General features: G+C 34.0%; 5 protein-coding genes and 1 long non-coding RNA gene across 6 annotated transcripts; 5 read left to right on the top strand and 1 right to left on the bottom strand.

Annotated features, from left to right (window-relative positions):
* Positions 1 to 4,602: 4,602 nt before the first annotated feature.
* Positions 4,603 to 7,526, bottom strand: LOC130713614 (sugar transport protein 14-like). The gene is made up of 4 exons (XM_057563392.1): positions 7,343 to 7,526; positions 6,779 to 7,101; positions 5,611 to 6,240; positions 4,603 to 5,303 (listed from the first exon to the last, which is right to left on the bottom strand). Exons 1-4 carry the CDS (start codon positions 7,482 to 7,484, stop codon positions 4,791 to 4,793), a joined length of 1,608 nt encoding a protein of 535 aa, XP_057419375.1. The 5' UTR covers positions 7,485 to 7,526; the 3' UTR covers positions 4,603 to 4,790.
* Positions 7,527 to 9,976: 2,450 nt separating this feature from the next.
* LOC130713463 (uncharacterized) lies at positions 9,977 to 12,631 on the top strand. Its single transcript, XM_057563229.1, has 11 exons — positions 9,977 to 10,117; positions 10,202 to 10,469; positions 10,557 to 10,641; positions 10,797 to 10,867; positions 10,967 to 11,057; positions 11,176 to 11,314; positions 11,414 to 11,571; positions 11,661 to 11,781; positions 11,863 to 12,033; positions 12,103 to 12,171; positions 12,265 to 12,631. The coding sequence occupies exons 1-11, from the start codon at positions 9,977 to 9,979 to the stop codon at positions 12,427 to 12,429; spliced, it is 1,479 nt and encodes a 492-aa protein (XP_057419212.1). The 3' UTR covers positions 12,430 to 12,631.
* An 890-nt stretch (positions 12,632 to 13,521) lies between these two features.
* Positions 13,522 to 15,073, top strand: LOC130713462 (uncharacterized). The gene is made up of 4 exons (XM_057563227.1): positions 13,522 to 13,727; positions 14,144 to 14,281; positions 14,376 to 14,831; positions 14,961 to 15,073. Exons 2-4 carry the CDS (start codon positions 14,146 to 14,148, stop codon positions 15,071 to 15,073), a joined length of 705 nt encoding a protein of 234 aa, XP_057419210.1. The 5' UTR covers positions 13,522 to 13,727; positions 14,144 to 14,145.
* A 119-nt stretch (positions 15,074 to 15,192) lies between these two features.
* Positions 15,193 to 20,587, top strand: LOC130713954 (uncharacterized). The gene is made up of 9 exons (XM_057563781.1): positions 15,193 to 15,232; positions 15,393 to 15,467; positions 15,539 to 15,980; positions 16,095 to 17,011; positions 17,109 to 18,329; positions 18,444 to 18,662; positions 18,754 to 20,192; positions 20,286 to 20,320; positions 20,535 to 20,587. Exons 1-7 carry the CDS (start codon positions 15,214 to 15,216, stop codon positions 20,190 to 20,192), a joined length of 4,332 nt encoding a protein of 1,443 aa, XP_057419764.1. The 5' UTR covers positions 15,193 to 15,213; the 3' UTR covers positions 20,286 to 20,320; positions 20,535 to 20,587.
* Positions 20,588 to 20,798: 211 nt separating this feature from the next.
* On the top strand, positions 20,799 to 21,241 carry LOC130711980 (uncharacterized). The gene is made up of 3 exons (XR_009010843.1): positions 20,799 to 20,869; positions 20,951 to 21,015; positions 21,168 to 21,241. It is a non-coding gene; the product is annotated as an uncharacterized LOC130711980 (long non-coding RNA).
* A 1,674-nt stretch (positions 21,242 to 22,915) lies between these two features.
* On the top strand, positions 22,916 to 23,749 carry LOC130713461 (F-box/kelch-repeat protein At3g06240-like). Its single transcript, XM_057563226.1, has one exon. The coding sequence runs from the start codon at positions 22,916 to 22,918 to the stop codon at positions 23,747 to 23,749; it is 834 nt and encodes a 277-aa protein (XP_057419209.1).
* The last annotated feature ends 431 nt before the right edge of the window (positions 23,750 to 24,180 follow it).

The raw sequence follows: 24,180 nt of genomic DNA, 5'->3' as shown, positions 1-24,180 counted from the left end.
ACTCTCCAGGGGACAGATTTGTTTAAAGGCATTTAAACTGAAGAGCTGTCTAGAATCTTGGTAATCCATCTTCTTGACTTCATATGTTTTATCAGCTCCAGCATTCCTAAACACCTGCATGTCTCTGCTAGTCACAATGATTCTACTGCCCTGGCCGAAGTTTCCACGCCCCCAATTAATTCTTGAATTTGACACGAATTTTTGATGTCATCAAGAATAAGGAGAACCTTTTCCCGTTTGACCATTTCAATTGCATACTTTAATCCATTTGAGTGAATATCTTCCCCTAGAAGTTCTGATAAGTATTTTTTACGTAGGGAGTCTATTCCATCTCTGTCTATTTCTTGTTGAGCATTCATAATCAAGCGTATGGAACTGAATTGGCTCCCCAGAATGTTATGTACTGCCTGAGCCAGTGTAGATTTACATATTCCTCCCATGCCCCAAATTCCAATGATCCGAACATTTTCTGACTCAAGTTGCAACAAGGTCTTGATTTGTGCCATATGCTTCTCAATTCCAACCATTCCTTGAGTATCACTTGGAAAAGAACGATTCAATTTACTTAAAATATCTTCCACAATACTGTGAATAACCTTGGTTTTTGGTCTGGAATATATAAAAGTAACTAAAGCATTAGTCTTCCATTCTACGATATGAATGAAGAATCGAACAACATTTGGTAGGGAAATATAATGGTGTCATATTTGTTGCTTTTAATTTGTAAAATATAGATCACAATACTACTATACACATCAAAACTGTTGTGATAGCAAGCAAAACAATATTCAGATACAAAAATCAAACTATAACATACAAAAATATTCATACAAATGAATGAATTGGAAATATTGGGTTATTTAACTTTTAAACCTTCAAGTTTATACATTTCCCTAACTCATCATTGTCCTAAAATATTTTAATAATATGTAAATAATATATTAAAATTGATTAAAAGTGCAATATTAACTCTAAGTTTAATCAAGGCCAAAATTAGTCACCTCTTGTCATCTACACCCGTGCCTTTGAGTCCAGCTGAACGGGCTAGAGCATCCTTCCACTTGTTTATTTCTTCCAGACCATACCACTCATCAACATAAAAATCGGAACACCAATTGAAAGTACCATTTACGTACTGGTTCTCTAGAATTCATGTACTGGTACTTTCAATTGGTGCTCTGACTTTTATGTTAAAATTGCTTTTGTTGGAATGCCAAACACATGAAATTGTTAGAATCTAGCACCGCCTACCCACATGGAAAAAGTAAAGTATTTATTGCAGCAACAAAAACACTTGATTGGCGTTTCAACTTTCAAGTCAATAATATATATTTAACCTTACCATATTGACATTTCAATGGTATGTTTTACAGAAAATGTTTAGTTAATTGAAAAATGTGTATAAGTTAATAAATCAAAATGTACCGCGAACCCAAATGGTGTACCAACTATGTATACCTCCTCGTACCGAATACTTTACAAGTTGTGTACCACGTACCCGTTCCCATACCACGTACCAGAGCGTATGGCGAACCAGTAACTATGAAACATACACAAACTTGGAGTATATAGGGAGAAGCCACCTCCCAACAAAGCTACAATGTGTATGTAATATGGTGAATATCCCTGAATCGTCAGCGCATTAGCATCAGTTAACTTTGGTGAGAACGAGAATTCATATCCCATAGCAGCAACATGAATGGGCCCAAAAACTCCTGTCTTGAGCTTCTTCTCCAGGAGCTCAATAGTGATACCAAGGTAGGTGATGAACACGAAAAACACGAATGACATCACATCTTCATCAATAACGTCAGATTCCCAATTTGTTGCTTTTCGTGGAGATGGTGCCCGTTCTGGAGGTGGCTGAGAGAAAAAGCCGGTGTTGACGTTGTAGAAGTAGGTGAGAGCGAAGAAGTACAATTTTCTGATAATTTTTCAGCCAGTTGGGGTGTTGAACATGGTCTTAAAATTATCACACCTACTCCAAAGTAGAGAAATCCACACCAAAAAGGCAGCCACTGCAAGCGTGATGTACGCAAATCCGAGCGTAACAGCTCTGACACTGAGTGATCGATACAATGAACCCAGACCGATGACCACGTCCATAACCATAGTAGATGCACATAAGAAAGTTTTCTTGTGGAATTTGATCGCCATGATTGATTGACTATTGAATGAAATGAACAGTTCTATATATATGAAATGAAATCAATACTTTTTTGTTTTCTTTTTTCTGTTCGATACAATGAACCCAGGCCGATGACCAAACCATAGCAGATGCAGTCGTCGCGCTTGTAGTGGCTCCATTTTTTGTGTGGATTTCTCTACTTTGGAGTAGGTGTGATGATTTTAAGACCATGTTCAACACCCCAACTAGCTGGAAAATTATCAGAAAATTGTACTTCTTCGCTATGACCTACTTCTACAATGTCAAGACCGGCTATTTCTCTCTGTCACCTCCAAAACGGGCATCATCTCCATTCCCACGAAAAGAAACAAATTGGGAATCTGACGTTTCTTCAACAAATCATGTTTTTCGTGTTCGTCCCCTACCTTGGTATCGCTATTGAGCTCCTGGAGAAGAAGTTGAAGACCGAATTTCTAGGGCCGGTTCATGTTGCTGTCGTGGGATACAGATTCTCCTCCTCACCGAAACTAACTGATGTCAATGCGCTGACGATTCAGGGATATTCACCATATTACGTACACATTATAGCTTTGCTGGTAGGTGGCTTCTCCCTATTTACTCCAAGTTTGTGTATGTTCCATAGTTACCGGATTCGCCATACGCTCCGGTACGTGGTACGGAAACGAGTACGTGGTACGCAACTTGTAAAGTATTCGGTACGAGGAGGTATACATAGTTGGTACATCATTTGGGTTCGCGGTACGTTTTGATTTATTATCTGATACACATTTTTCAATTAACTAAACATTTTCTGTAAAACATACCATTGAAATGTCAATATGGTCGGACGAATGTACTGAAAAGTATAGGTACGTGCGTAAATCATCAAGTTATGTTCTCATCAAGTTATGTGGTTAATTTAATTACGGATCTGTTTTTTATTTCACTTTTACACATTTTATTTTTAGTGTGGTGACTGGTGACTTAGTTCATGGCGGTGGTAACGAGCTTGAGCGAGGTGGCTGCGGATTCATGGAGTTTATTAGTATTTTGATACTGCTTAGTATTTTCATCTTCATTTCACTATCTTCATCCTTCATTTCACTTTTACTGCTTAGTATTTTCATCTTCATTTCACTATCTTCATCCTTCATTTCACTTTTACTGCTTAGTATTATTGTAGTAGCTTATTAGTATTTTGATGTAATTTCACTTTTACTGCTTAGCATCACATCCATGGAGTTTATTAGTATTTTGATGTAATTTCACTTTTACTGCTTGGTATCACTATCTTCATCTTTCACTGTAGTAGCTGGGGATACATGGAGTTTATTAGTATTTTGATGTAATTTCACTTTTACTGCTTAGTAAAGCTGTATTGTTGCTTATTATTTGAGTACTTTTATTTTTAACTAGTGTTTTTCCCTTAATTGTTCTTCCCTCTTTTTTTTTTCAAAGCTTAATTGTTAATAGATTGTAAGCCCACTTCTGATGTATAAAAAAAAAACAAATAGAAAGCCCACTTCTTAAATAATATAAATATAATGTTTAATTGTTATCTTCTTAACAAATTGAAAGCCCACTTCTGATGTATAAAAAACAAACAAATAGAAAGCCATTCTAGATCTACAAAACACTGGTAAAACACTGTGGAGTTTAATTCCTTATGCCATGGTGTGGTCCTTATGGCTTTCGCGCAATGACTCTTGCTTCAATCAGAAACAATTTTCGGCTACTGAGGTGTGGGATGCGCATATTCTCAAGATTGGTTGGTGGGCTCTCCCTCTCTTGCAGACTTGTTCTTATTCTATTGATCAGTTGTCCAGGAATTTCGAGTCCATTAGATTCCCTGCGAGGCCACAGAAAATTCGAACTGCTGTTTGGGTTCCTCCGGATGCTGGTATAATTAAAATAAATGTGGACGGGGCTGCTAGGGGAAGTCCTGGTATTTGCGGTATTGGTGGTGTGCTTTTCAATTCTTTGAATGAAGTGGTGGCTTTCTTCTCTAAGAATATAGGGGAAGGATTTGCATTCGAAGCTGAGGTTAAAGCTGTTCATGAGGCTTTACTGTTCTGTGTTTCCAGAAATCTGAGGAATTTGGTTCTTGAAAGTGACTCTTCGCTTGCCGTCGGTTGGGTCAATAACCATTCCAATAGACCTTGGAAGCTTCTTAATCTCCTAAATCAAATTGACTGTTGGGTTGTGGAGGTAAATTGTCTCAAAGTCTCTCACATTTTCCGTGAAGCAAACACTAGCGCAGACAGATTGACGAAATGTGGTGCTGCTTTCACAAAAGAGCTTGTTTATTTTAATTCTTCCATTGTTATGTAACAGCCCAGTTGGGGGGGGGTTTGTCTCCATCTTTTTTCCTATTCAATAAATCTGCTTTGTTCTCAAAAAAAAAAGATCTACAAAAAAAAAAGTATTCCATTCTATTATATTATAAATAATTCGAAGAGTAGTAGCTGTTAACTAGTATTTTATTCCATTGTTCCTTTTTCTATCAATTTAAACATAGCTTAAATGGTCTTTTTAGTATTAACAGGTTCTCGTTGTTGAGGAAAATAGAGTCAATAATCATTAAACCGACCATATTTAAAAGAAATGCCTATAAAGAAAACATACACAATTGACCAAAAACAAAAGGAGAAACTAAAAATGTTCAATCTATCTTGTTGGGAATGTTAAAAAGTTGTTGGCATTCCATTTGATGCTCAAGATCTTGGTCTGTTTGTTGGCTTCCCATTTGATGCTTAAGATCTTGGTCTGTCCTCACAATTTTCTTCCAGAACCAGTGGTCTTCAAAAAGAAGATAAATCTCCTCGATCGGAACTTGTTTTGTTTCCGGCAAAAGGAAGAAGATAAAGCAACTCATGACCACAATTAAGCCACCAAACAGCAAAAAGATCCCATATTTGAGGTGACAGAGTGACACGAGAAACAATTGTGCAACAAGAGCAGTGAAGATCATGTTGACACAGACCACAATACTCTGTCCAGCTGACCTTATCTCCAATGGAAACAGCTCACTTGGAACCAACCACCCTAGGGGACCCCAAGATCTTCCATATGCCAACACAAACAAGAAAATCACCACAACAAGGAAGGTACTGACTCCTTTAGAGAGCTCTTTACCATGTCCAAACTCCAGAGCCAAAACCACAGCAATACAAATCTGCAAATCAACAAAAATAAAGTCACATAAACAATTCAATATAAGCACTGGTTAGTATAGCATTTGTTGAATGAGACTAATAGCATGTTTAGATCAACTTTTAAATCAGAATAAATTCTACCGTTAAATTGATTCTAACTTTAGAATCAATTGTAGAAGAATTTCCAAACATGCACTTAAAATCAATTCTAAAGTCAAAATCGATTATGGGTTGAAGCTTGTTTCTGGGAGTCAAACTTGTTTATGATGAAAAATAAGCTGATCCAAACATGCTATATACTATATAGGACAAAATGTAGTTAGTTACCATGCAGCATATCATTTCAAAACCAGCTTCCATAAAGAATTTTCTTCTACCAAACTTGTCAACTAAAAACATGGAGATCACAGTGGCAACAAGTAGAGCTCCAATGGTAATGAAAGATAAAAAGAGAGCTGCATTGTTACCAAATCCAAGACTCTGGAAAATGACAGGGGCAAGGAAGAGGATGGAATTGTTCCCAGTTAGTTGCTGGAATGCTGGAATTCCCAAGGCACCTATTACTAGTTGAGGCGTGTACTTCCTCTGAAGGAGTGTCCTAAATGGACTAGTGATGGCTCTTGCTTGTTCACTTGCATCCTTAAGATCTTCAAATTCAGCATCAACATTCTTGGTTCCTCTAACGTTCTCCAATACCCTCCTTGCTTCCTCTAACCATCCTTGTTCCACAAGGCTGTTAGGCGTCTCAGCACAAAGAATACCTCCCTTAAGCATAATCATTGCTGGAAAAGCTGCAAAACCCATTGATATTCTCCATCCACCGGGGTAGATTGTTTCAGTGGAATAATTCATGAGGCTTGCTATTAGAATTCCAGCACAGGTTGTCAACTGAAACAGTTGGTTCACAGCTCCACGGGTTTTAGCTGGAGCCATTTCAGATAGGTACAAAGGAATAGCCTGCATAATTAGGTGTGTCTGTAAGAAAATAAGTAACGAGATGCATATGTGTTATCACAATTGATTTTGGGAAAAGTGAGTTGAGAGTGAAGTGATTTCTGTTTGGATACATCATACATCCATGAAAAAAGTGATTTTTGTAGGGTAAATACCGTAAAATCCTGTTGTAAAATCTCACAACTGATTCTATCTAACACAAAAGCTACTCTCTCTAGCTTCTATAAAGAATTGATTCTTCTCCAGGAAGACTCTCAAGCCAAATCACTGTGCAAAATCACGGCGAAGCCAAAATCACGCAGGACAGAAACAACTTTCCTTAGCTTTTTGCGACGGTTCCCCGTGATTTTGGCCTCACCACCGTGGTTTTCCACGGAATATCCAAACATGCATATATCATCCAAAAGTGATTTTACTCGGTGAAAATAATTGATTCTGAGGCGAGGAACCAAGCATACACATGTTTATCATTAATTGGTTCAAGTAATTATTATGTCAATATCAATGATGATCTATATGTATTTTGCATCAATTCACTTACTTGGTTGCCAAATCCAATGCCTACACCAAGAAGGATCCTAGCAATGATCAGCGTTGCAATGCTCTTTGCACATGTACTGAGGATAGCTCCAACCAAGAAGCCATGTGCTGCCACTATGATACTGGCCTTTCTGCCCTTCTTTCTTGTTAAGTAGGATGCAAAGAATGTTGTGAAAAGTGCTGAGAAATAAAGTGATGATGTAAACAGTGTCAGAACTTGATCATGAAATTTACAATAATCAGTCTCCTTCAGATGCATGTTCTTCCTCTCCAACACTGTTGGGAAGAATTCCTGGAGGAAATCATCCCTTGAAGTCACCCCATCTGAAAAATGAGCACACCAGGTAAAGTAAATTTCTGTGCAGCAACATGAATATGAATAATAACATTAACATTCATGCGTAAGACTTATGGTGAATTTTCTAATAACAATACAATACTAACCATTAATCAGTGATAGTGAATAAATAAAAAGAAAGAGACAATGCAGAAACAGGGTTTGGTTTATTTTATTACTTTGAAAAGAAAAAAAATCTATAACCGAGAGAGATCATAGAAAACAGACCTGAAACACGGAGATTATAACCGAAAAGAAAGCCACCAAGAGATCCAAAGAAGCAATTGACAGCGCAATAGGGAGTGAACTTGTGCGTATAAAGATGAGCCCTTTTCCTTGGCCCTCCATCTGCTATTCCTCCACCAGCCATTTATGTTTGCTTGTCAGTGTTTTCTGAATGGGGAAAAGCATATGCTGCTGCTGCATATTTATAATGACGAGATATTAACGGTTAAGAAGACTATCAAACCAAAAAAAGGAAAAGATATTGACTATTCACTGTTAAATTGATACAGATCTTGTTAAATTAAAACTGTATATTTAAAATATTCATTTTAAAAATACATATAGTCACTTGCAAAAAAATGTTCAAATTTTATTTTTTTTATTTAAATATTTTGGTGTTTATGATGATGGATTGTGAATATCATATAAATTTAAGTAAGAGTAAAATTATTTGAGAACTTAATTGTAACAATTAAGTGGAACAGGATTTACACAAATTGTAGCAATTTTTAAAATTAGAAAATAACTTTCTTAAATTATTTTATTTTATCATTTCAATCTAAATACTACAACCAAACTATTATTTTCTGGAATTTATTAGGATTTGAATTAGTTTTATCTTTTATTTATTTTCTTTTTTTTGCAATGTATCTTTTATTTATTTTCATTACAATTTAAGATAAGTTTATTTTAGGTATTATCTCATTTTTATCTTCTAATTATTTTCTTTTATGATCTTCTCATGATTTTATTTTATTTCTATTGTTATATTAGTAGAAGATTTGGAAAAAGAAAGAAAATCAAAATTTAATTAAAAATTATGAGTCTGTGATCCTGTGCTGCGAGCGCGCGAGTTTACATGTACCGTGTAGCATGATCGCGCCACTTGTCAACTCTCTGAAATTAAACATATCAGATTTCGCGCGACTAACGCTTATAGTGTGCGCGACCGCGCTAGATAAACTCTTGCAGTATAAAAGACAAAAAACGTGGGTTATGGCTCCCTGCTTCGCGCACAGGATCTTACGGTGGACCATCACCCATCTGCCGCACCTTACTCGTATCGGACGCGCAAGATTTGCGAGGGTGCATGCTCTTAAGCTGCACACATCCACACCAAATTACAACCCCACCAGAACGTGAAAATAGTGTTTTTAACCTATTTTAGTTTTAGCATCTTCTCACCTCTTGGACGAATTTGAGCAAGCCAAAGGTACAATTTTGGGTCTTGGGAGACTTTCTTCTTAGATTTTGAATTATTCCTCATATTTATGAGGAACTAATATTTCCTCGCATTTAGAATGTGAATCTTTTTATTTCTCTATATTAAGTTTCAATCTATGAATCTGTTTCAAAACCGTCCCACCAATCACACCTCAGAGGAAATAAACATCGAACTCCTATAAAGAACATAACATATACAAGAACCCTAGATTACATTCGCTCCATTTAAATGCATGTATTAGAACAATATTCATAACAAGATTCAATGCATAAAATTCTAAAATCCTCCAGAATTAATAGAAAGTTACTTAAATAGTTAAATCCAACTTAATCGAAAAATTCTATATAAATTAATATGAAAACACAAGATCTTAGGTGCAAACATATATCACAGTAAACTAGAGATTCCCACAGTCAACCTAGTGCATACCTTCTTTCTCAACGTTGGTATTAGGCATCATTGTCCACGACTCTATTACAAATTACAAATTAAAGGAGAGAAAAACAAAAAAACTAATAGGTTGATAACATATTTGAAAATCAATATACTCTAAGAAAATCCTACCCTAACTGGTGACGTGTCGTGCTCTCATTTTTTTAGATTATTTTAAGTTCTCTTCTCTCCTTCATTCTTTGTTACCTCTCTTATTTTTTGTCTTATTCATGTTGCTTTTCATTTCATAGGTTCTCTAATTTATTTTCAATTCAAACCAATTTGATGTACTCTGACACTTTAGAAAGAGAAATAATAATAAAAATATAGGCAAAATCTTATCTATTCCAGATTTCTCTCTAACTTTTTACTCTGGATTCTGCCATCTTCATCCTATCTCATCACTTTGCCGGTACCGTATTTGTTTTCTTCTTCTCATCACTTTTCTGCAGCACAAGTACGGTATTGCTTTTCTTCCTCTCATCACTTTTCTTCCTCCCATCACTTTACATATTTCACATTTTTCACAATCTATTCATCACTTCTCTCCTGTAAAGAACCGGTGAATGCATTTGTTCTTCTTCTTCCTTAGTCTTCTACAACTCATCAAGGTTTGATTTTTTCCCCCTTTTTTTCACATGTAAATAAAAAAAATTCAAATCTTTTTCTTTGAAGATTTGTTTTTTTTTATCAAGAAAGATGATAGGTTTCCTTCAATATGTTTCCCTCTTTTTCTACTCTCTAAAGATTTGACTTTGCTTTGCTTTACACTTTTGAGGTGTGCACATTGTTCACCGTTTCACCTCTTATATTTAAAAAAAAAATCCCTTCACAAAACATTGTTCACACTTTTGAGTCAGATTTTGAAGATTGTGAAGATTTGAAGCTAAATATGATTTCCAAAAAATATTATTCTTTTATTTGGTTTTAGATTTAGAAGCCTTATTTGTGTTGCCATTCTCCCTGCAACTCTGCAAGGTATGGCACGTAAGACTAGCTTGATTGCTGAAGTTGATGATTCAAAAGAAACATGGAAATTGGGAGTAAGAATAACTAATCTTTGGGTTGTTGAGAAGTCATCGAAAGTGAATGCTATGGAAATGATATTTATGGATCAAAAGGTAGTTTCTTTAACTGAGGCTTCATGTTCATTTTCTAATACTACACTTATTGACTATGAGATTTTTATGTTCCTACTTTTGCAGGGAGGAAAAATTACAGCTGTAGTGAAAAAATTCGATATTGACAAGTGGAAGTCAATGCTTAAGGAGGACAACACTTATATTGTTCAAAACTTTGAGGTTAACCACAATGATGGTCAATTTAGGACTTCAAATCATCCTTACAAATTAGTTTTCATGAAAGGGACAATAGTGCAAGCGCGTCAAATTCCTGAAATACCTCATAATATTTATCACTTCACTCCCTTTGATGACATCTTAGCGGGAGGTGCATCTACTGAAGTGTTAGTAGGTAATGTGATATTTGGTGTGACAAAAGTTACTTTTTTAGGATTCTTTTTTAATAGAAGTTATGTTGTAACTTATGTTTTATTTGTAGATGTGATCGGTGAATTGTCAGATGTCGTACAAATTCAAAAAGAGAGTGTGCCAAAAAGGGTGGTATTGGTCTTAAAGGATGAAAGGTTATAAATTTATAGGATTATTAACTCTATTTTTTAGCAACTTATGTAATTGATTAGTACAATTTTAAATTCATTTATTTTTCTCTATTCTCTTGTGAAGGAACAATACTCTTCATTGTACTTTGTGGGAGAACTATGCAGCTAGGATGATAAAGTTTTCTGGAAACACATGTAGAAGGTCATGTTGTCATATTGCTTTCTCTTGCAAAGATAAAAGAGACAAATGGTTTGTTCTGTTATTTTATATTTAATTTAAATTCTCTTATGCTTTTTGACTTTGTTGTACTAACTTTTGAAATATGGAAATCACTATTTTTTTTTGCAGGGAAATATCCAACAACCATCCAAAACTCAATGTATTGTTCGAAATTGTTCATTGATGAACCTCTTGCGGAGATTCAGGAGTATAAAAATAGGTACAATTTTGTCATCTTTTATTAGATTCAGGTTATAGTTTTATCAAGATGATTTTTTTGTTATATTTATATTTTTGAGTCTATTACACATCTCTTTAAATTGCTAATAATTTTATAGGTTGGGCTCAATATGTGTCAATGAATCTTACAGTCAAAAAATGTCTCAATTCTCTTCATGCTCTCAATTTACAAGTGAAGAGAAATTTGTGCAAAATGATATTGTTAAAAGTTTGTCTCAGCTTAATGAGGTTCAGAAGGTATCTGGTTCAAACATAATTTTTTTTGCATTGTTTTTATGTCATCTTCAATTTTTTTAATACACAACTACAAATTTGATCATGAATTGTATTTGATAGGAATGCTATGTAGTAACTGTTGCCAAAATAGATAAAATGTGTGTTGGAAATGGTTGGAGCTATGAAGCATGCTTTAAGTGCAATAGGAAGGCAGATTGTTCAAGTCTACCATTCACTTGTCCAAAATGTGGGAAAAAAAACACTGAAACAGTTCCAAGGTTATATACTTTAATCACTATCTATGTTTTGATGAATGCGTTTTTGCATATGATATGCTTTACTAATTGTTTAATGTATGTATTTCCAGATTTAGGGTTGAAGTTATGGTATCCTATAACAATAATAGTTCAAAATTTGTGCTGTGGGATCGAGAGTGTATCCAATTAGTGAAGCAAACTGCTATTGATCTTAAGAAGCAACTTCTTGATGTTAGTATATACAATTACACAACTTACACTAAAGTCTTATGCATGTTTCTTTTGGAGATTAATTGTTTCGTCATTATGTAGGAAGGTGAATTTGATGCAATGGTTGTTCCAGAACCAATTGATTGCATTCTTGGAAAACTGTTTGCCTTTAAAGTTAAGGTTCAACCCGGCTACAAACAGTTTTCTGTCACAGGAGTTTCTGATAATGAAAAGACCATTGAAAGCATAAGGGACAAATTGCAAGTTGATGAGGTATCTTTTGATCCATCTTATGAAAAAAGTTTGGATTTATAAACTTTTAACACATGATTTTATCTGTAGGATTCCCTAATGAGCAAGAAAGGGAAATCAATTAGCTCCTTCCTCAAAGAAGATGATGCATATGAGATTGTAAGTGTCTTACTAAGATATAAAGCAAGATTGAAACCTGCTCCAATAATTTGGAAGTGTGCTGATTGGTATTTATTTCTCTTAAATTTTCAGCAATCATTGTCTGCAACAGCTGATTCTGATACTACATCAATAGGACATTGTACTCCTGCTAAGAGATTGTCAAAGGATACACTAGATGATGATTTTGCATGCCAAGATTTGCCTTCTGTTCAACTCTCTTCTTCAAAAGTCACAAAGCACATCAAAACTGAATGATATGCTTCATTTATTATTATTAAGATGAAGCTTATGAGTGAAACTTCTTTTTGCATCTTTTGGCTAGAATAGAAACTAACCATAGTTGTTAGAAACAGTTGAATCAGTAACTGTGGCTTTTTTGTAATTAGATGCTATATAATCTTTTTGTAATTAGATGCTATCTAAACTGTTTAGCCAGTATTGACTTCACTATGTGGAAGATGTTTTCCAGCTCACTTTATTATATGGAGTGAATATATGTCTTGGAACCTTGTATTAATTTTAATTTTAAGTTTGTATTATTTAATCTATTTCTTGAAAACAGTAAGGATCTAGCATTGGTTTGATTGGATATGAAATCATTTGAAAAAATAGAATTGGGCAAATTTTCTGTTCAACGTAATAACACAGTGCCAGATTGATTATGCTCTCAATTTTATTTTTTGTATCTTTGGTTGTTTTGTAAATAAACTGTTTTTAAAATAATTTTTAAAATTCTTTGGTCAAATTAAAATAAGTTTTAATCAGTTTTCCGATGCATCAATTTTTTTTTATCTTAAATGAGTTTTGTCCTAGAGAGGTTTCAATATGACACATACTACAGACAAGAGGTGGGGTGTTTTATGTTTCATCAGAGTGTTACTCTCATCAAGTTTATTTATAGTATCAATAAAGTATACCTTTTTTTTCCTGTAAACAATAAAATAAAATAATTCAAATCCAATCAAATATACTTTTTTAAGAAATCATATAATTGACATTACGTTCAAAAAAAAAGTAACTGACAATATATTTTGATATTAACCAAAATAAGCTTATCTTTTTCTTCAAAGAAGAAAAAAAAAAGTATATAATCATGATAGTATATCCGTGAAAAAAAATCATGATATAATAAAATCATTCAAATGCAAGATCACTTTAAAATAGTGACGTGGCCACATACCCACCATATATTGGTGGTTTTTTTTTTGAACTCTTTGTTTTTTTATTCTAATTCTAATTTTATTTTATATTCTACTCATAATCTTATTCCAATTGTAACCTTGCCAGTACCATATTTGTTTTCTTCCTCTCATCACTTTTCTGCAGCACAAGTACGGTATTGCTTTTCTTCCCCCCATCACTTTTGATCAGCACAAGTGACCCACCATGCCAGTTATACTCTTCTCCCACTTTTGCTTTCTTCCTTTCCTATCTCAAACCCTAGATGACTATTGTTCTTTTTGGTTCCCTCTACAAGCATACTCCTGCTGCTGATTGGAGCTCTGTTTGGGTTCGGTGAAGCTCCTTCGACAAACTCCTTTTCCCTCTGCAAGGTTAGTGTTGTTTTGGTTATTTTCCTGGGATGTTGGTGCTCCTGTTTGTATCCTATAAAATCTTGCCTTGATTCCAAGATTTTAAGTCAGACATATTTTTTTAATATGTTGATTTTCTTTCATTTTACTATATTGTGGATGAGTCTTTTCATAACATATTTTCTTTTCTCAGTACTTTTTTGCCTGCCATTAAATTTTTAATCCCCTTTGAAAAAAATCTCACCATTAATAAGTTTCTTCTTCCATTACCAACTTTAACTTTCTTTTGTCACCAACACATTCTTCCATTAATCACAATGTATTTGGGTTTTTGATTTCAGGACCTATTTCCTGCTTTCATCTCTCAAATATGTTTCCTGAACTTTCTTTTTGGGTCTTGATTTAAATTGACAATAGTAAACTACTTTCTTTTGAAGCCATGGACAAAGGACCAAATAACAAAGGTCAACATGAGGAAGCACGTTTGAAAAGGAAGTTAATATTAGAGGAGAAGAGAAGAAAAAGAATGGCATTTAGTCAACGTAATGAACAAATCTTGCTTCGGGCTCATCATGGTATTTTAAACCTTGATTATTTTGATACAGTCGTTGTTGTGATCAGTCTACCTTTTTCACATTTTAATAAGTTTCAAATGTTTTTTTTTTGTAGATATTGAAAATCATATGTCAATCGAGACTAATTCTATGAAGGCAGATAGAGAATGTTCCCTAAGAGCACTGCATAGTACACCTTTAACAGATATCTCATCCGCGATTCTTAACAAGGCAAATGATAGTGTTGTCACTCCCGATATAACTTCAAGTTCTAAATCCAATAGATGGAGTCAACCAAGCAATCAGGTCAAGCATGTGCAAAGAAATGCAGTTGACATTAATTTGTTGGGTGTCAACCTTTTTACCAAGTTCTCTAAATTCAATGACAACATCAACAATATAGTAGATGCAGAAAATTCTACTATGGAGAGAAAGAAAAGGCCTCAACAAAGAAAAACAACCTCAAGTGTGAAGCAATCATTGATGTCAGATACACATTTAATAAGAGAAACACATGTGTGTGATCAAGAACCACAGATCCCTGAGACTTCTCATTGTCATCCAGTTGATGGTAAAGTCATTCTTTTACAAAGATTTAATGTATCATTAGACTAGATAAGGTGATTTTTGTGCAGTATGACAAATCTTAAGGAGACAAGTTGCACAACTAATTATATCTTAGTTTTTCACTTAATGACAGATGATGATTCAAGTTCTGATGAAGAATACGGTCTTCAAGACGAACTTTGGCACGTTGATGGTAAAGTCATTCTTTTACAGCGATTTAATAAATTTAATGTATTATTAGACTGAATAGTATGCTTTTTGTGCAATATCACAATCTTGAGGAGACAAGTTGCACAAATAACATGCCTCGGTTTTTTCACTTAATGTCAGATGATGATTCGAGTTCTAATGAAGATTTTGTTCTCGAAGAGGATCTTGGGCATGATATGGCGCTATCTAGCACAGGTAATAGTACAAACTTTTAGTGTATTATTATGATTATGATTATGATGAAGTTGATGTTTATGTTTATTACATTCTTTTACAAACTTTTAGTGTATTATTAAACTAATATTATGCTTTTCCTTCCACAACTAACTTTGTCTTCGTTTTTCCTTAATATCAGATGATGATTCAAGTTCTTATGAAGAATATGTTATTGAAGATGATCTTGGGCGAGATATTGGGACATCTAATACAAGTATGTGAGAATACTATTAGTTCAAATTTTGTGTTGGCATATTATGTGCTTATCATTATTTCGTATACTAGGATATGCTGATATTGGAAATCCTGACTTTGAATGTCGGCATTGTGGAGCATATATGTGGTACCAAGAAAGAACTCAAAAAGACAAAAAGACAAAGAACCCCAAATTTAAAAAGTGTTGTGGTGATGGGAAGATTCAACTTCCACTTTTGAAAAGCCCCCCAAATGTGTTGAAGCATCTTATGTTTGATTGTGATTCCCCTGATAGCAAGAATTTTCAACAGCATATACGTGCATATAACATGATGTTTGCTTTCACATCACCTGGAGCAAAACTAGATACGTCAATAAATGATGGCAAAGGGCCGCCTACCATTAGAATACAAGGACAAACATGTCATCTGATTGGTAGCCTATTGCCTAAGCCTGGTGATTCTCCAAAATTTGCACAACTTTATATATATGACACTGAGAATGAGGTGCAAAATAGACTATCTACATTCAGGTATGTAGATAATAATTTTTTTTGGAGATTAAATTTATTAAATTAGTCATTTTAGTTATGATAGAAGTACATTTTTGTGTAAATAATAACAATCATTTATATTTGGCATAATAGGAATCAGGATCATCTCAAGCCAGAAATTATGAGGAGGTTGTCTGCTATGCTTGATCACGATAATGCATATGCAAAATCATTTAGAATGGCAAAGGAGAGATTTAAAGCTTCACATATACATGACTGCAAGTTAAAACTCATTTCTGATAGAGCTACCGATGGAAGAATATATAACTTACCGTCTGTTTCTGAAGTTGCTGCTCTTATTGTTGGTGATGTTGACGTGGGGTCAAACAGAGACATAATACTTGAATGGCAAAGTGGAAAATTGAAAAGAATAAATGAGTTATATCCGGGCTATTTAGGTTTGCAATATCCACTTTTATTTCCTTATGGTGAAGATGGATATAGGCATGACGTGCTACATAGAAATAGACCTGGCTCTAAAAAATCCAAACGAAACAAAGTTACTATTAGAGAGTGGATATCTTTCAGACTTCAAATGCGTAGAGATGAAGGGCAAACTTTGTTGAGAGCCAGGAGACTGTTTCAACAGTTTATAGTCGATGCATACACTATGATGGAGTCTGATCGGTTGTCTTATATTAGGAATCATCAAAAAGAGTTGAGAGTTGATAAATATAGCAGTTTGCAAACTTCTCAAGTTGATCATACTCAAAATCAGGGATCAAATAGAGGGAAAAGAATCATATTGCCCTCAACATTTGTAGGAGGTCGTAGGTTCATGGATCAGTTGTATTTTGATGGCATGGCAATCTGTAGTGTCGTTGGCTTTCCTGATTTGTTCCTTACATTCACATGCAATCCAAATTGGCCAGAAATTAAAAGGTTGCTTAAACCAATGAAGTTAACAGCACAAGATCGTCCTGATATTGTCTCTAGAGTTTTCAAGATTAAATTTGAAGAACTAATGACAGATTTAAAGAAGGGAAAAATATTTGGTCGTGTGCTTGCATGTAAAGAATATACCTTTACGTTTTTTTATCCAATTTTTTTTATCTTACTAAAATATGTTTTGAAAACTTTCTAACTACCTCTTTTTTTTCTATGCAGATATATATACAATTGAGTTTCAAAAGAGAGGGTTGCCACATGCGCACATTCTGGTTTTCTTGCATCCAGATAACAAGTATCCAAATCCAGAGGATATTGACAAAATTATTTCAGCTGAAATAACTAACCAAGAACATGAGAGAGAGTTATATCAAATAGTCAGTTCTCATATGATACATGGTCCTTGTGGTTCAGCTAATAAATCATCACCATGCATGAAAAATGGGAAATGTTCCAAGTACTTTCCTAAGCAATATCAGAGTGGTACTATTGTTGACAAGGATGGTTATCCAATATACAGGAGAAGAAATAATAGCAACACCGTTGAAAAAGGAGGTATCATTCTTGACAACCGTTATGTTGTTCCCTATAATCCAACACTCTTATTGAAGTATCAGACACATATGAATGTTGAATGGTGTAATCAAAGTACTTCTATAAAGTACTTATTCAAATACATCAACAAAGGGTATGATCGAATCACTGCAGCTATTGTCCCTACTAAAGATCAAAATGGAAATCAAGTTGATGTAATTGATGAAATTAAACAATATCTTGATTGTCGATATATCTCATCATGTGAGGCATGTTGGAGAGTTTTGGCATTTCCAATACATGGTAGATCCCCTGCGGTTGAAAGATGTTATTTTCATCTTCCCGGTGAACATTGTGTGTATTTTAATGATGATGATGATATTGGTTCCGTACTCTCTAAAGCAACTGTTAAAGAATCAATGTTTACATCATGGTTGAATGCAAATAAGATCTATCATGAAGGTAGAAATTTGACTTATGCACAGTTTGTGTCAAAGTTTGTTTACAAGGCAAAAAAAAGATGTTGGCAACTTAGGAAGCGGGGTTACACTGTTGGACGACTTAATTGGGTTCCTCCAATTTCTGGTGAACTTTTTTACTTGAGAATGATGTTAGCTGTTGTTAAGGGACCATGTAGCTATGAAGACATCAGAACTGTGGGCGATATTCTACATCCTACCTTTCGCGAGGCATGCTTTGCAATGGGATTCTTGGAAGATGATAGAGAGTATATTGCAGCTATTAAGGAAGCGAAAGATTGGGGACCAGGTCACTATTTAAGAAAGTTATTTTTAAGATTGCTAATCTCCAACAGCATTACGAGACCTGAGAAAGTGTGGCAGCAAACATGGCAATGGCTATCAGAAGATGTTCTTTATCAACAAAGAAAGCTATCAAATATCCAAGGTAAACAATTAGTCCTTTTATACTTCATATACCATATTGTAACACAATTATTTGCTTAAAGTTCATTATAAAATCTGATATAATTCATATTTATTTTCTGTTCTTTTTTGTTAGACTTGCAGCTTAGTGATAATGAATTGCAAAATATAACTCTTATGCTGATTGAAGAGTTACTGCAATCAAATAGAAGAAGTCTGAAGGATTTCCCATCAATGCCTTATCCACAAGGATATGTCACAAATCGTTTGGGAAACAAGCTCATATATGCTGAACGTGATTATGATACAACTAAATTGAATGAGGAGTTCCAGAATTACTTCAAGTCTCTCACAGGTTGTGCAATTTTATATCATGTTAAACTATTTATTTTTTATCTTTCATATTTTCGTAACACATATTTTAATTTGTTGTTCATACGTTGCACATGAGCAAAGGACTATATTTGACACAATCATGAAAGCAGTTTCTGACGAGCAGGGTGGGATGTATTTCTTATATGGTCATGGTGGTACCGGAAAAACATTTATGTGGAAGACACTAGCTTCAGCTTTACGTGCAAAAGGAGATATTGTTTTGACTGTAGCATCCAGTAGGATAGCATCTTTATTGATGCCAGGAGGAAGAACAGCACACTCTAAATTTGCTATCCCAGTGCCTACATCAGAGAACTCAACTTGCAATATTCACCAAGGAAGTGAATTGGCAGGATTACTGAAAGTGGCTAAGCTAATTATATGGGATGAGGCTCCAATGTCACACAAGTTTTGCTTTGAAGCATTAGATAAAAGTCTTAGAGATATCATGAATTGCTCTAATAATGTAAATGCTCCTTTTGCAGGAAAAGTGATTGTCTTTGGGGGTGACTTCAGACAAATTCTTCCAGTTATACCAAAAGGTAGTCGTTCTGATATTGTCAATGCAACAATTAATGCTTCATATCTTTGGGACTATTGCCATGTATTGAAACTCACAAAGAATATGCGTTTACAAAATGATCCAAATAATTTGAATGCAAATGAACTTCAACAATTTTCACAATGGTTATTAGATGTTGGTGATGGAAAACTTGGTGAGCCAAATGATGGTTATGCAACTATAGAGATTCCTGAATCATTCCTCATTGTTAATTTTGATGATCCTATATGTGCTATAGTGCAAAGCACTTATCCATATTTGGCAAGAAATTACTTGAAAGAAGAATATTTAAATTCTAGAGCTATTCTTGCATCAACAATTGAGGTTGTGGACAAGCTTAATGATTATGTTCTATCATTAATACCAGGTAATGAAAGAGAATATTTGAGCTCTAATTCAATTGACAAATCAGAAGCACTTCAAAATCCAATACTTCAGACTCTTACACCTGAGTTTCTGAATTCACTTAGAACTTCTGGTCTCCCTAATCACAAGATCAAATTGAAAATTGGTACACCAATCATGTTGATGAGAAATTTAGACCAATGTGAAGGATTATGCAATGGCACAAGAATGATTGTTACACACCTTTCAGATCATGTTATTGGAGCTAAGGAAATCTCTGGAAAGAACAAGGGAGTTGTGACTTACATTACTAGAATGTGCATGTCCCCATCTCAATCACCATGGCCTTTTAAACTTGTAAGGAGACAATTCCCCATTATTGTCTCATATGCTATGACTATCAACAAGTCACAGGGTCAATCACTAGCTAATGTTGGAGTGTATTTGCCTAAGCCAGTGTTTAGTCATGGTCAATTGTATGTGGCCTTTTCTAGAGTTCAAAGTAAACAAGGTTTGAAGATCTTAATACATGATAGTGAAGGAAAACCCTTAAACACAACTACTAATGTTGTGTTCAAGGAGGTCTTTCAAAATTTACAGTAGGTGAGTCTTTTATATATATATATATATAATTTAATTATATATATTATATATCGTTAGGGAACTAACTATTCCATATGAATATTTTTTTTTCAGGTTTTTGATATATATCATAATAAAACTTCATTCCGGTATGAAAGTTGTGCTAATATAACAGCCATATTTGCTTTAGTTTAGAATGGTTAAATATTTACATGTCACAATTATTTACCTGTGCAAATGCATTTTTTTTTTGCAACATTATCTACCAAGTTTGCTACTTTTTTGCACCATTGAAATTTGGAGACAGCTTTATTTGTTATAACTTTCCATAGCAAGTAATATTCATGTTTTCAAAATATATAGGGTTTAGGTGCACTTACATGATTACATGACGCGGAAGAAGTATTTTGTCCTCATTTGGGAGTTCTCAACTTTCTAATCCTGTAAGTTTATCTAAATCCATTATAAGATAACATGTTTTCCATTAAGAGAGTCTTTAAGAAACTTTATTACTAAAATTTTCTCTCATGGAGCTAGACCTCATTAAGTTTGTTTGAACTTTCCAAAGCAACATTATACAAGTTGCACTTTCCCTATTATTAATATTTATATTTGAATATGATATAGGCTTTTTGGTATGTTTACATATTGTGGAAGAAGTTTTTTTTTCATCTGGGAGTTCTCAACTTCCTCATCATGTAAGTGATTCTAAACCCATTATAAACTAGCATATTAATATTGAATGGCAAATTAATAACCACATTTCATATTATTTGCAGGGCCGATGCACCATTTTTGTTGTCCAAATTTACAACTTGCTGAAGTGTTACTTTTTGGAGATTTGGTTTGTATTTTGAACTCATTACAGCAAATGTTTTGTAATTTAGACTAATCAGTAAAATATAAAATATTCTTGCTAAAAAGTTTATAAATATGAGCTGACATTAAGTTTAAAGCTACTCCTTCTGACTTAAATAATTTATCTTATGTATTTAGCTTGCAATGGAAATACAAGTTTCAGCTCTTGATTCTACAAAGTCACAACAAATCATGTGAAATTCAAAATATTGTGAGTTATTTACTATTTCACTCATTACTTTATATCACTTCAAATCTTCTACTCTTTCTTTTGATCTTCTTATACTAGAAGTGTACTAAGTACTAACTCATTAAACCATAAAAGCATTTCTTTTGTTATTGCTTAATCAATTCATGGTTGCTAGCATCAATTCTACTTTACAAGTATCACTTGACTTAGGAGATTTATGTTCTAACATTGTTCAATGTTATCCCTTAATTATCACTTGCTTTCTTCATATTGTTTTTACCTTAGTTTAATATTTCTTTGGTTATTGTAGGGGTTGTGGATGCTCCAATCATCTACCAAGGTTCAACCTTTGTGTCGTCACTACTCGATTCAAGAAAGGTTCTTCTCAACGATTCAAGTGGCCACCGTATGCATATGGTGTTTGGATTTATCAAATCTAAATCAAAATTACAATTATTTGTTCTTTCACACATGTTTGCCTGGATTTTTAGTTTACATGGATATAACTATTTGTAAGGTTATAATGTATAATGTATTCTGTCATCAAATTTGGATAACTGACCTCATGGGTGTTGTGATTCAATCACTTTTGTTTCACGCAATATTTATAGTAGTAAGGCTGAATACCATGCTTTTGCTTAGAAGCAATGATTGTTAGTTAAGCTATTCTAATTTATTATGCTCGCTTATATTCAAGAATATCATTAGAAATACATATTTTAACGTAAAATTTACTTATTTTTTACAAATAAATATTTACAAATAAATAAATTTATGTATATTAATAATTATTGTTGGTTAAAATCACAGTGATCGTCGTGCAGACCCATGCAACGGCACGGGTACCTTACTAGTATTTTTTTAAAGTAATAACTTCTCTCACGGTCAACGTACTTAATGATAGAGGTACAGTTGACCAAAATTTAAACTACTACTTACTATTAAATATAATTGATATATTAATAATGAAAATATTATAAGATATATTTTGATAGGACAACTTTAAATTACAACTAGGATGAGATTGAGTATATTAGATTTTAAACAGTTCAATGGGATAATAAAATTAGAAAAAAAGAAGAAGATAAGATTTAGTTAGATTTAACTTCAAATTAATCAAAACTTGGTGTGCCCCAAGTTTATTACTTCCTCCGTTCCTATTTATCTGTCCAGGAAGAGAAGGTTCACACAAATTAAGGAAAACAATTAATTGGGTTGATTTTCATAAAAGTATTATTTGTTTTCCTATATCCCCCTTTAGAATGTATTTTATCTTTCTTCATTTATTGCTTATGTAAGGACATTTCTTGGAAAAACATCAATTAATGCTCTCTTGAAACTCTAAGTAGACAGTTATATATGAACAAAAAAATTTCTTCAAAGTGGACCGTTAATAAGGAACGGAGAGAGTAAGAAATATAAAACAAAACAAAAGTGAAAAGGAGGCAATGGAGAATTTTCCTTATCTGCCTCAAGAGTTGGTGGAGAAGATCCTTGTGAGACTACCATGCAAGTCGTTGATGCGCTTCAAGTGTGTGTGCAAACATTGGTGTGCTCTTTTTCACAAAGACACTAAATTCTTGTTTCGCCACGTTTCACACTTCCTCAAAAACCAAAACTCTGCTGCCAATGACGTGCTTCTCACGGACTCACGCTTCCATCGAAACTATTTTCCTTGTCTGCCACAGGAATTGGCATGGAAGCCCCGATACCTTCATTCAAATCTCATTCAAAAAAATTCCAAATTTGTGGTCACTCTAATGGTATAGTGTGCTTGTCCACCGATGATCATGCGCGGGTTCTTTTGTATAACCCATTAACCAGAGAATTTAGAGACCTTCCTAACGATGGTGAGTGGTTGGGAGTTTGGTATTCATCACCTTCAGATGTAGCAGTTGGAATGGGGTATGATTCTTCCATTAATGATTTTAAGGTTATAAGGATTCGGGAAACTGGTAGAATGACTTGGGCTGAGCAATATACTTTAGGCTTAAATACAAATTCATGGACAGTGATGCCTAATAGCAATTCTGAGCTTTTTGATTTTGATAGTGATAGTTTTGCACTGTGCTTTAATAGAACTTTCTACTGGTGGGCTTGGTACTTTGAAGGCAGTTCCTTTGTTATTGTGGCATTGAATATGGATGATGATGGGGTTTTCCAAATTGTGCCAAAGCCACCACGTGCTTGTATTGGTGAACCTCATGATAGATCTCTAACTGTGTGGAATGACTCCATCTCACTGGTTTGCTATAATTATGATTTCGATGTTGACATATGGGTGATGGATGGGTTTTGTTCTTGGAAGCCCATGAGAACTATAAAACATCTAACGAAAGTACCTAAACCTTTGGTTTTCTGGAAGGGGAATGAACTTCTTATGGAGATGGTGTCTTGGGGAGAAATCAAGTCCTACAATGTTGATACAAAAGAAATTAAGGATGTCCTGCAGACAGATGGATTAATCTCAGATTTTCAAGCTGTAAATTATGTGGCAAGTCTAGTTCAACTTAAAGGAGAGTACCTTTGATTAAAGCATATAAATATGCACTCTCCTTTATCACTTCTCCAATGTCAAATATACTCTCATTTATCTTATATACTTTGCTTTGTGATTTTTATTATTTGGTGGAATTAGTAAATTTCTTCGTTCTTCCTTGCATTGCATCATGCTTCTGGAATAAAGTGTTAGTTTTGTCCCTAAAAGTATGAGATTAGTTATTTTTTTCTTAAAATACAAAGTACTTAAATTAACACACTATACTTATTAGAGAGCTAGGTAGAGAAAATAGAGTTTACAGGAAGCATGATCCATGATTTGGGGGTTGTTAATTTCAAGGATTTGGGTCCTTAACTCATTATTTTTATCAAAAATTTTGAAGAATGGAAAGAAAGTACTTCTAGTCTGTGGCTCAGTGACATGGATGGGTTAAAATTTCAACTAACTTTTAAAGTTATCTC

Source organism: Lotus japonicus, chromosome 4 (assembly GCF_012489685.1).
Source record: "Lotus japonicus ecotype B-129 chromosome 4, LjGifu_v1.2".
NCBI lineage: Eukaryota > Viridiplantae > Streptophyta > Magnoliopsida > Fabales > Fabaceae > Lotus > Lotus japonicus.
The sequence above is the reverse complement of the archived record's forward strand: the minus strand, read 5'-3'. Positions and strand labels throughout refer to the sequence as shown.

Excerpts from the sequence above, each read along its gene's own strand:
- LOC130713614 (XM_057563392.1), bottom strand. The coding sequence starts at position 7,484 with ATGGCTGGTGGAGGAATAGCAGATGGAGGGCCAAGGAAAAGGGCTCAT. Across the intron at positions 7,102-7,342 it reads TTATAATCTCCGTGTTTCAG|ATGGGGTGACTTCAAGGGAT; the intron begins GTCTGTTTTCTA and ends CTCATTTTTCAG. Across the intron at positions 5,304-5,610 it reads TTGAAATGATATGCTGCATG|ATTTGTATTGCTGTGGTTTT; the intron begins GTAACTAACTAC and ends GTTGATTTGCAG.
- LOC130713463 (XM_057563229.1), top strand. The coding sequence starts at position 9,977 with ATGGCACGTAAGACTAGCTTGATTGCTGAAGTTGATGATTCAAAAGAA. Across the intron at positions 10,118-10,201 it reads TGATATTTATGGATCAAAAG|GGAGGAAAAATTACAGCTGT; the intron begins GTAGTTTCTTTA and ends CTACTTTTGCAG. Across the intron at positions 12,172-12,264 it reads AAGATGATGCATATGAGATT|CAATCATTGTCTGCAACAGC; the intron begins GTAAGTGTCTTA and ends TTAAATTTTCAG.
- LOC130713462 (XM_057563227.1), top strand. The coding sequence starts at position 14,146 with ATGGACAAAGGACCAAATAACAAAGGTCAACATGAGGAAGCACGTTTG. Across the intron at positions 14,282-14,375 it reads CTTGCTTCGGGCTCATCATG|ATATTGAAAATCATATGTCA; the intron begins GTATTTTAAACC and ends TTTTTTTTGTAG. Across the intron at positions 14,832-14,960 it reads TCATTGTCATCCAGTTGATG|ATGATGATTCAAGTTCTGAT; the intron begins GTAAAGTCATTC and ends ACTTAATGACAG.
- LOC130713954 (XM_057563781.1), top strand. Across the intron at positions 15,981-16,094 it reads AATAGACTATCTACATTCAG|GAATCAGGATCATCTCAAGC; the intron begins GTATGTAGATAA and ends TTGGCATAATAG. Across the intron at positions 18,330-18,443 it reads AAAGCTATCAAATATCCAAG|ACTTGCAGCTTAGTGATAAT; the intron begins GTAAACAATTAG and ends CTTTTTTGTTAG.
- LOC130713461 (XM_057563226.1), top strand. The coding sequence starts at position 22,916 with ATGGAAGCCCCGATACCTTCATTCAAATCTCATTCAAAAAAATTCCAA.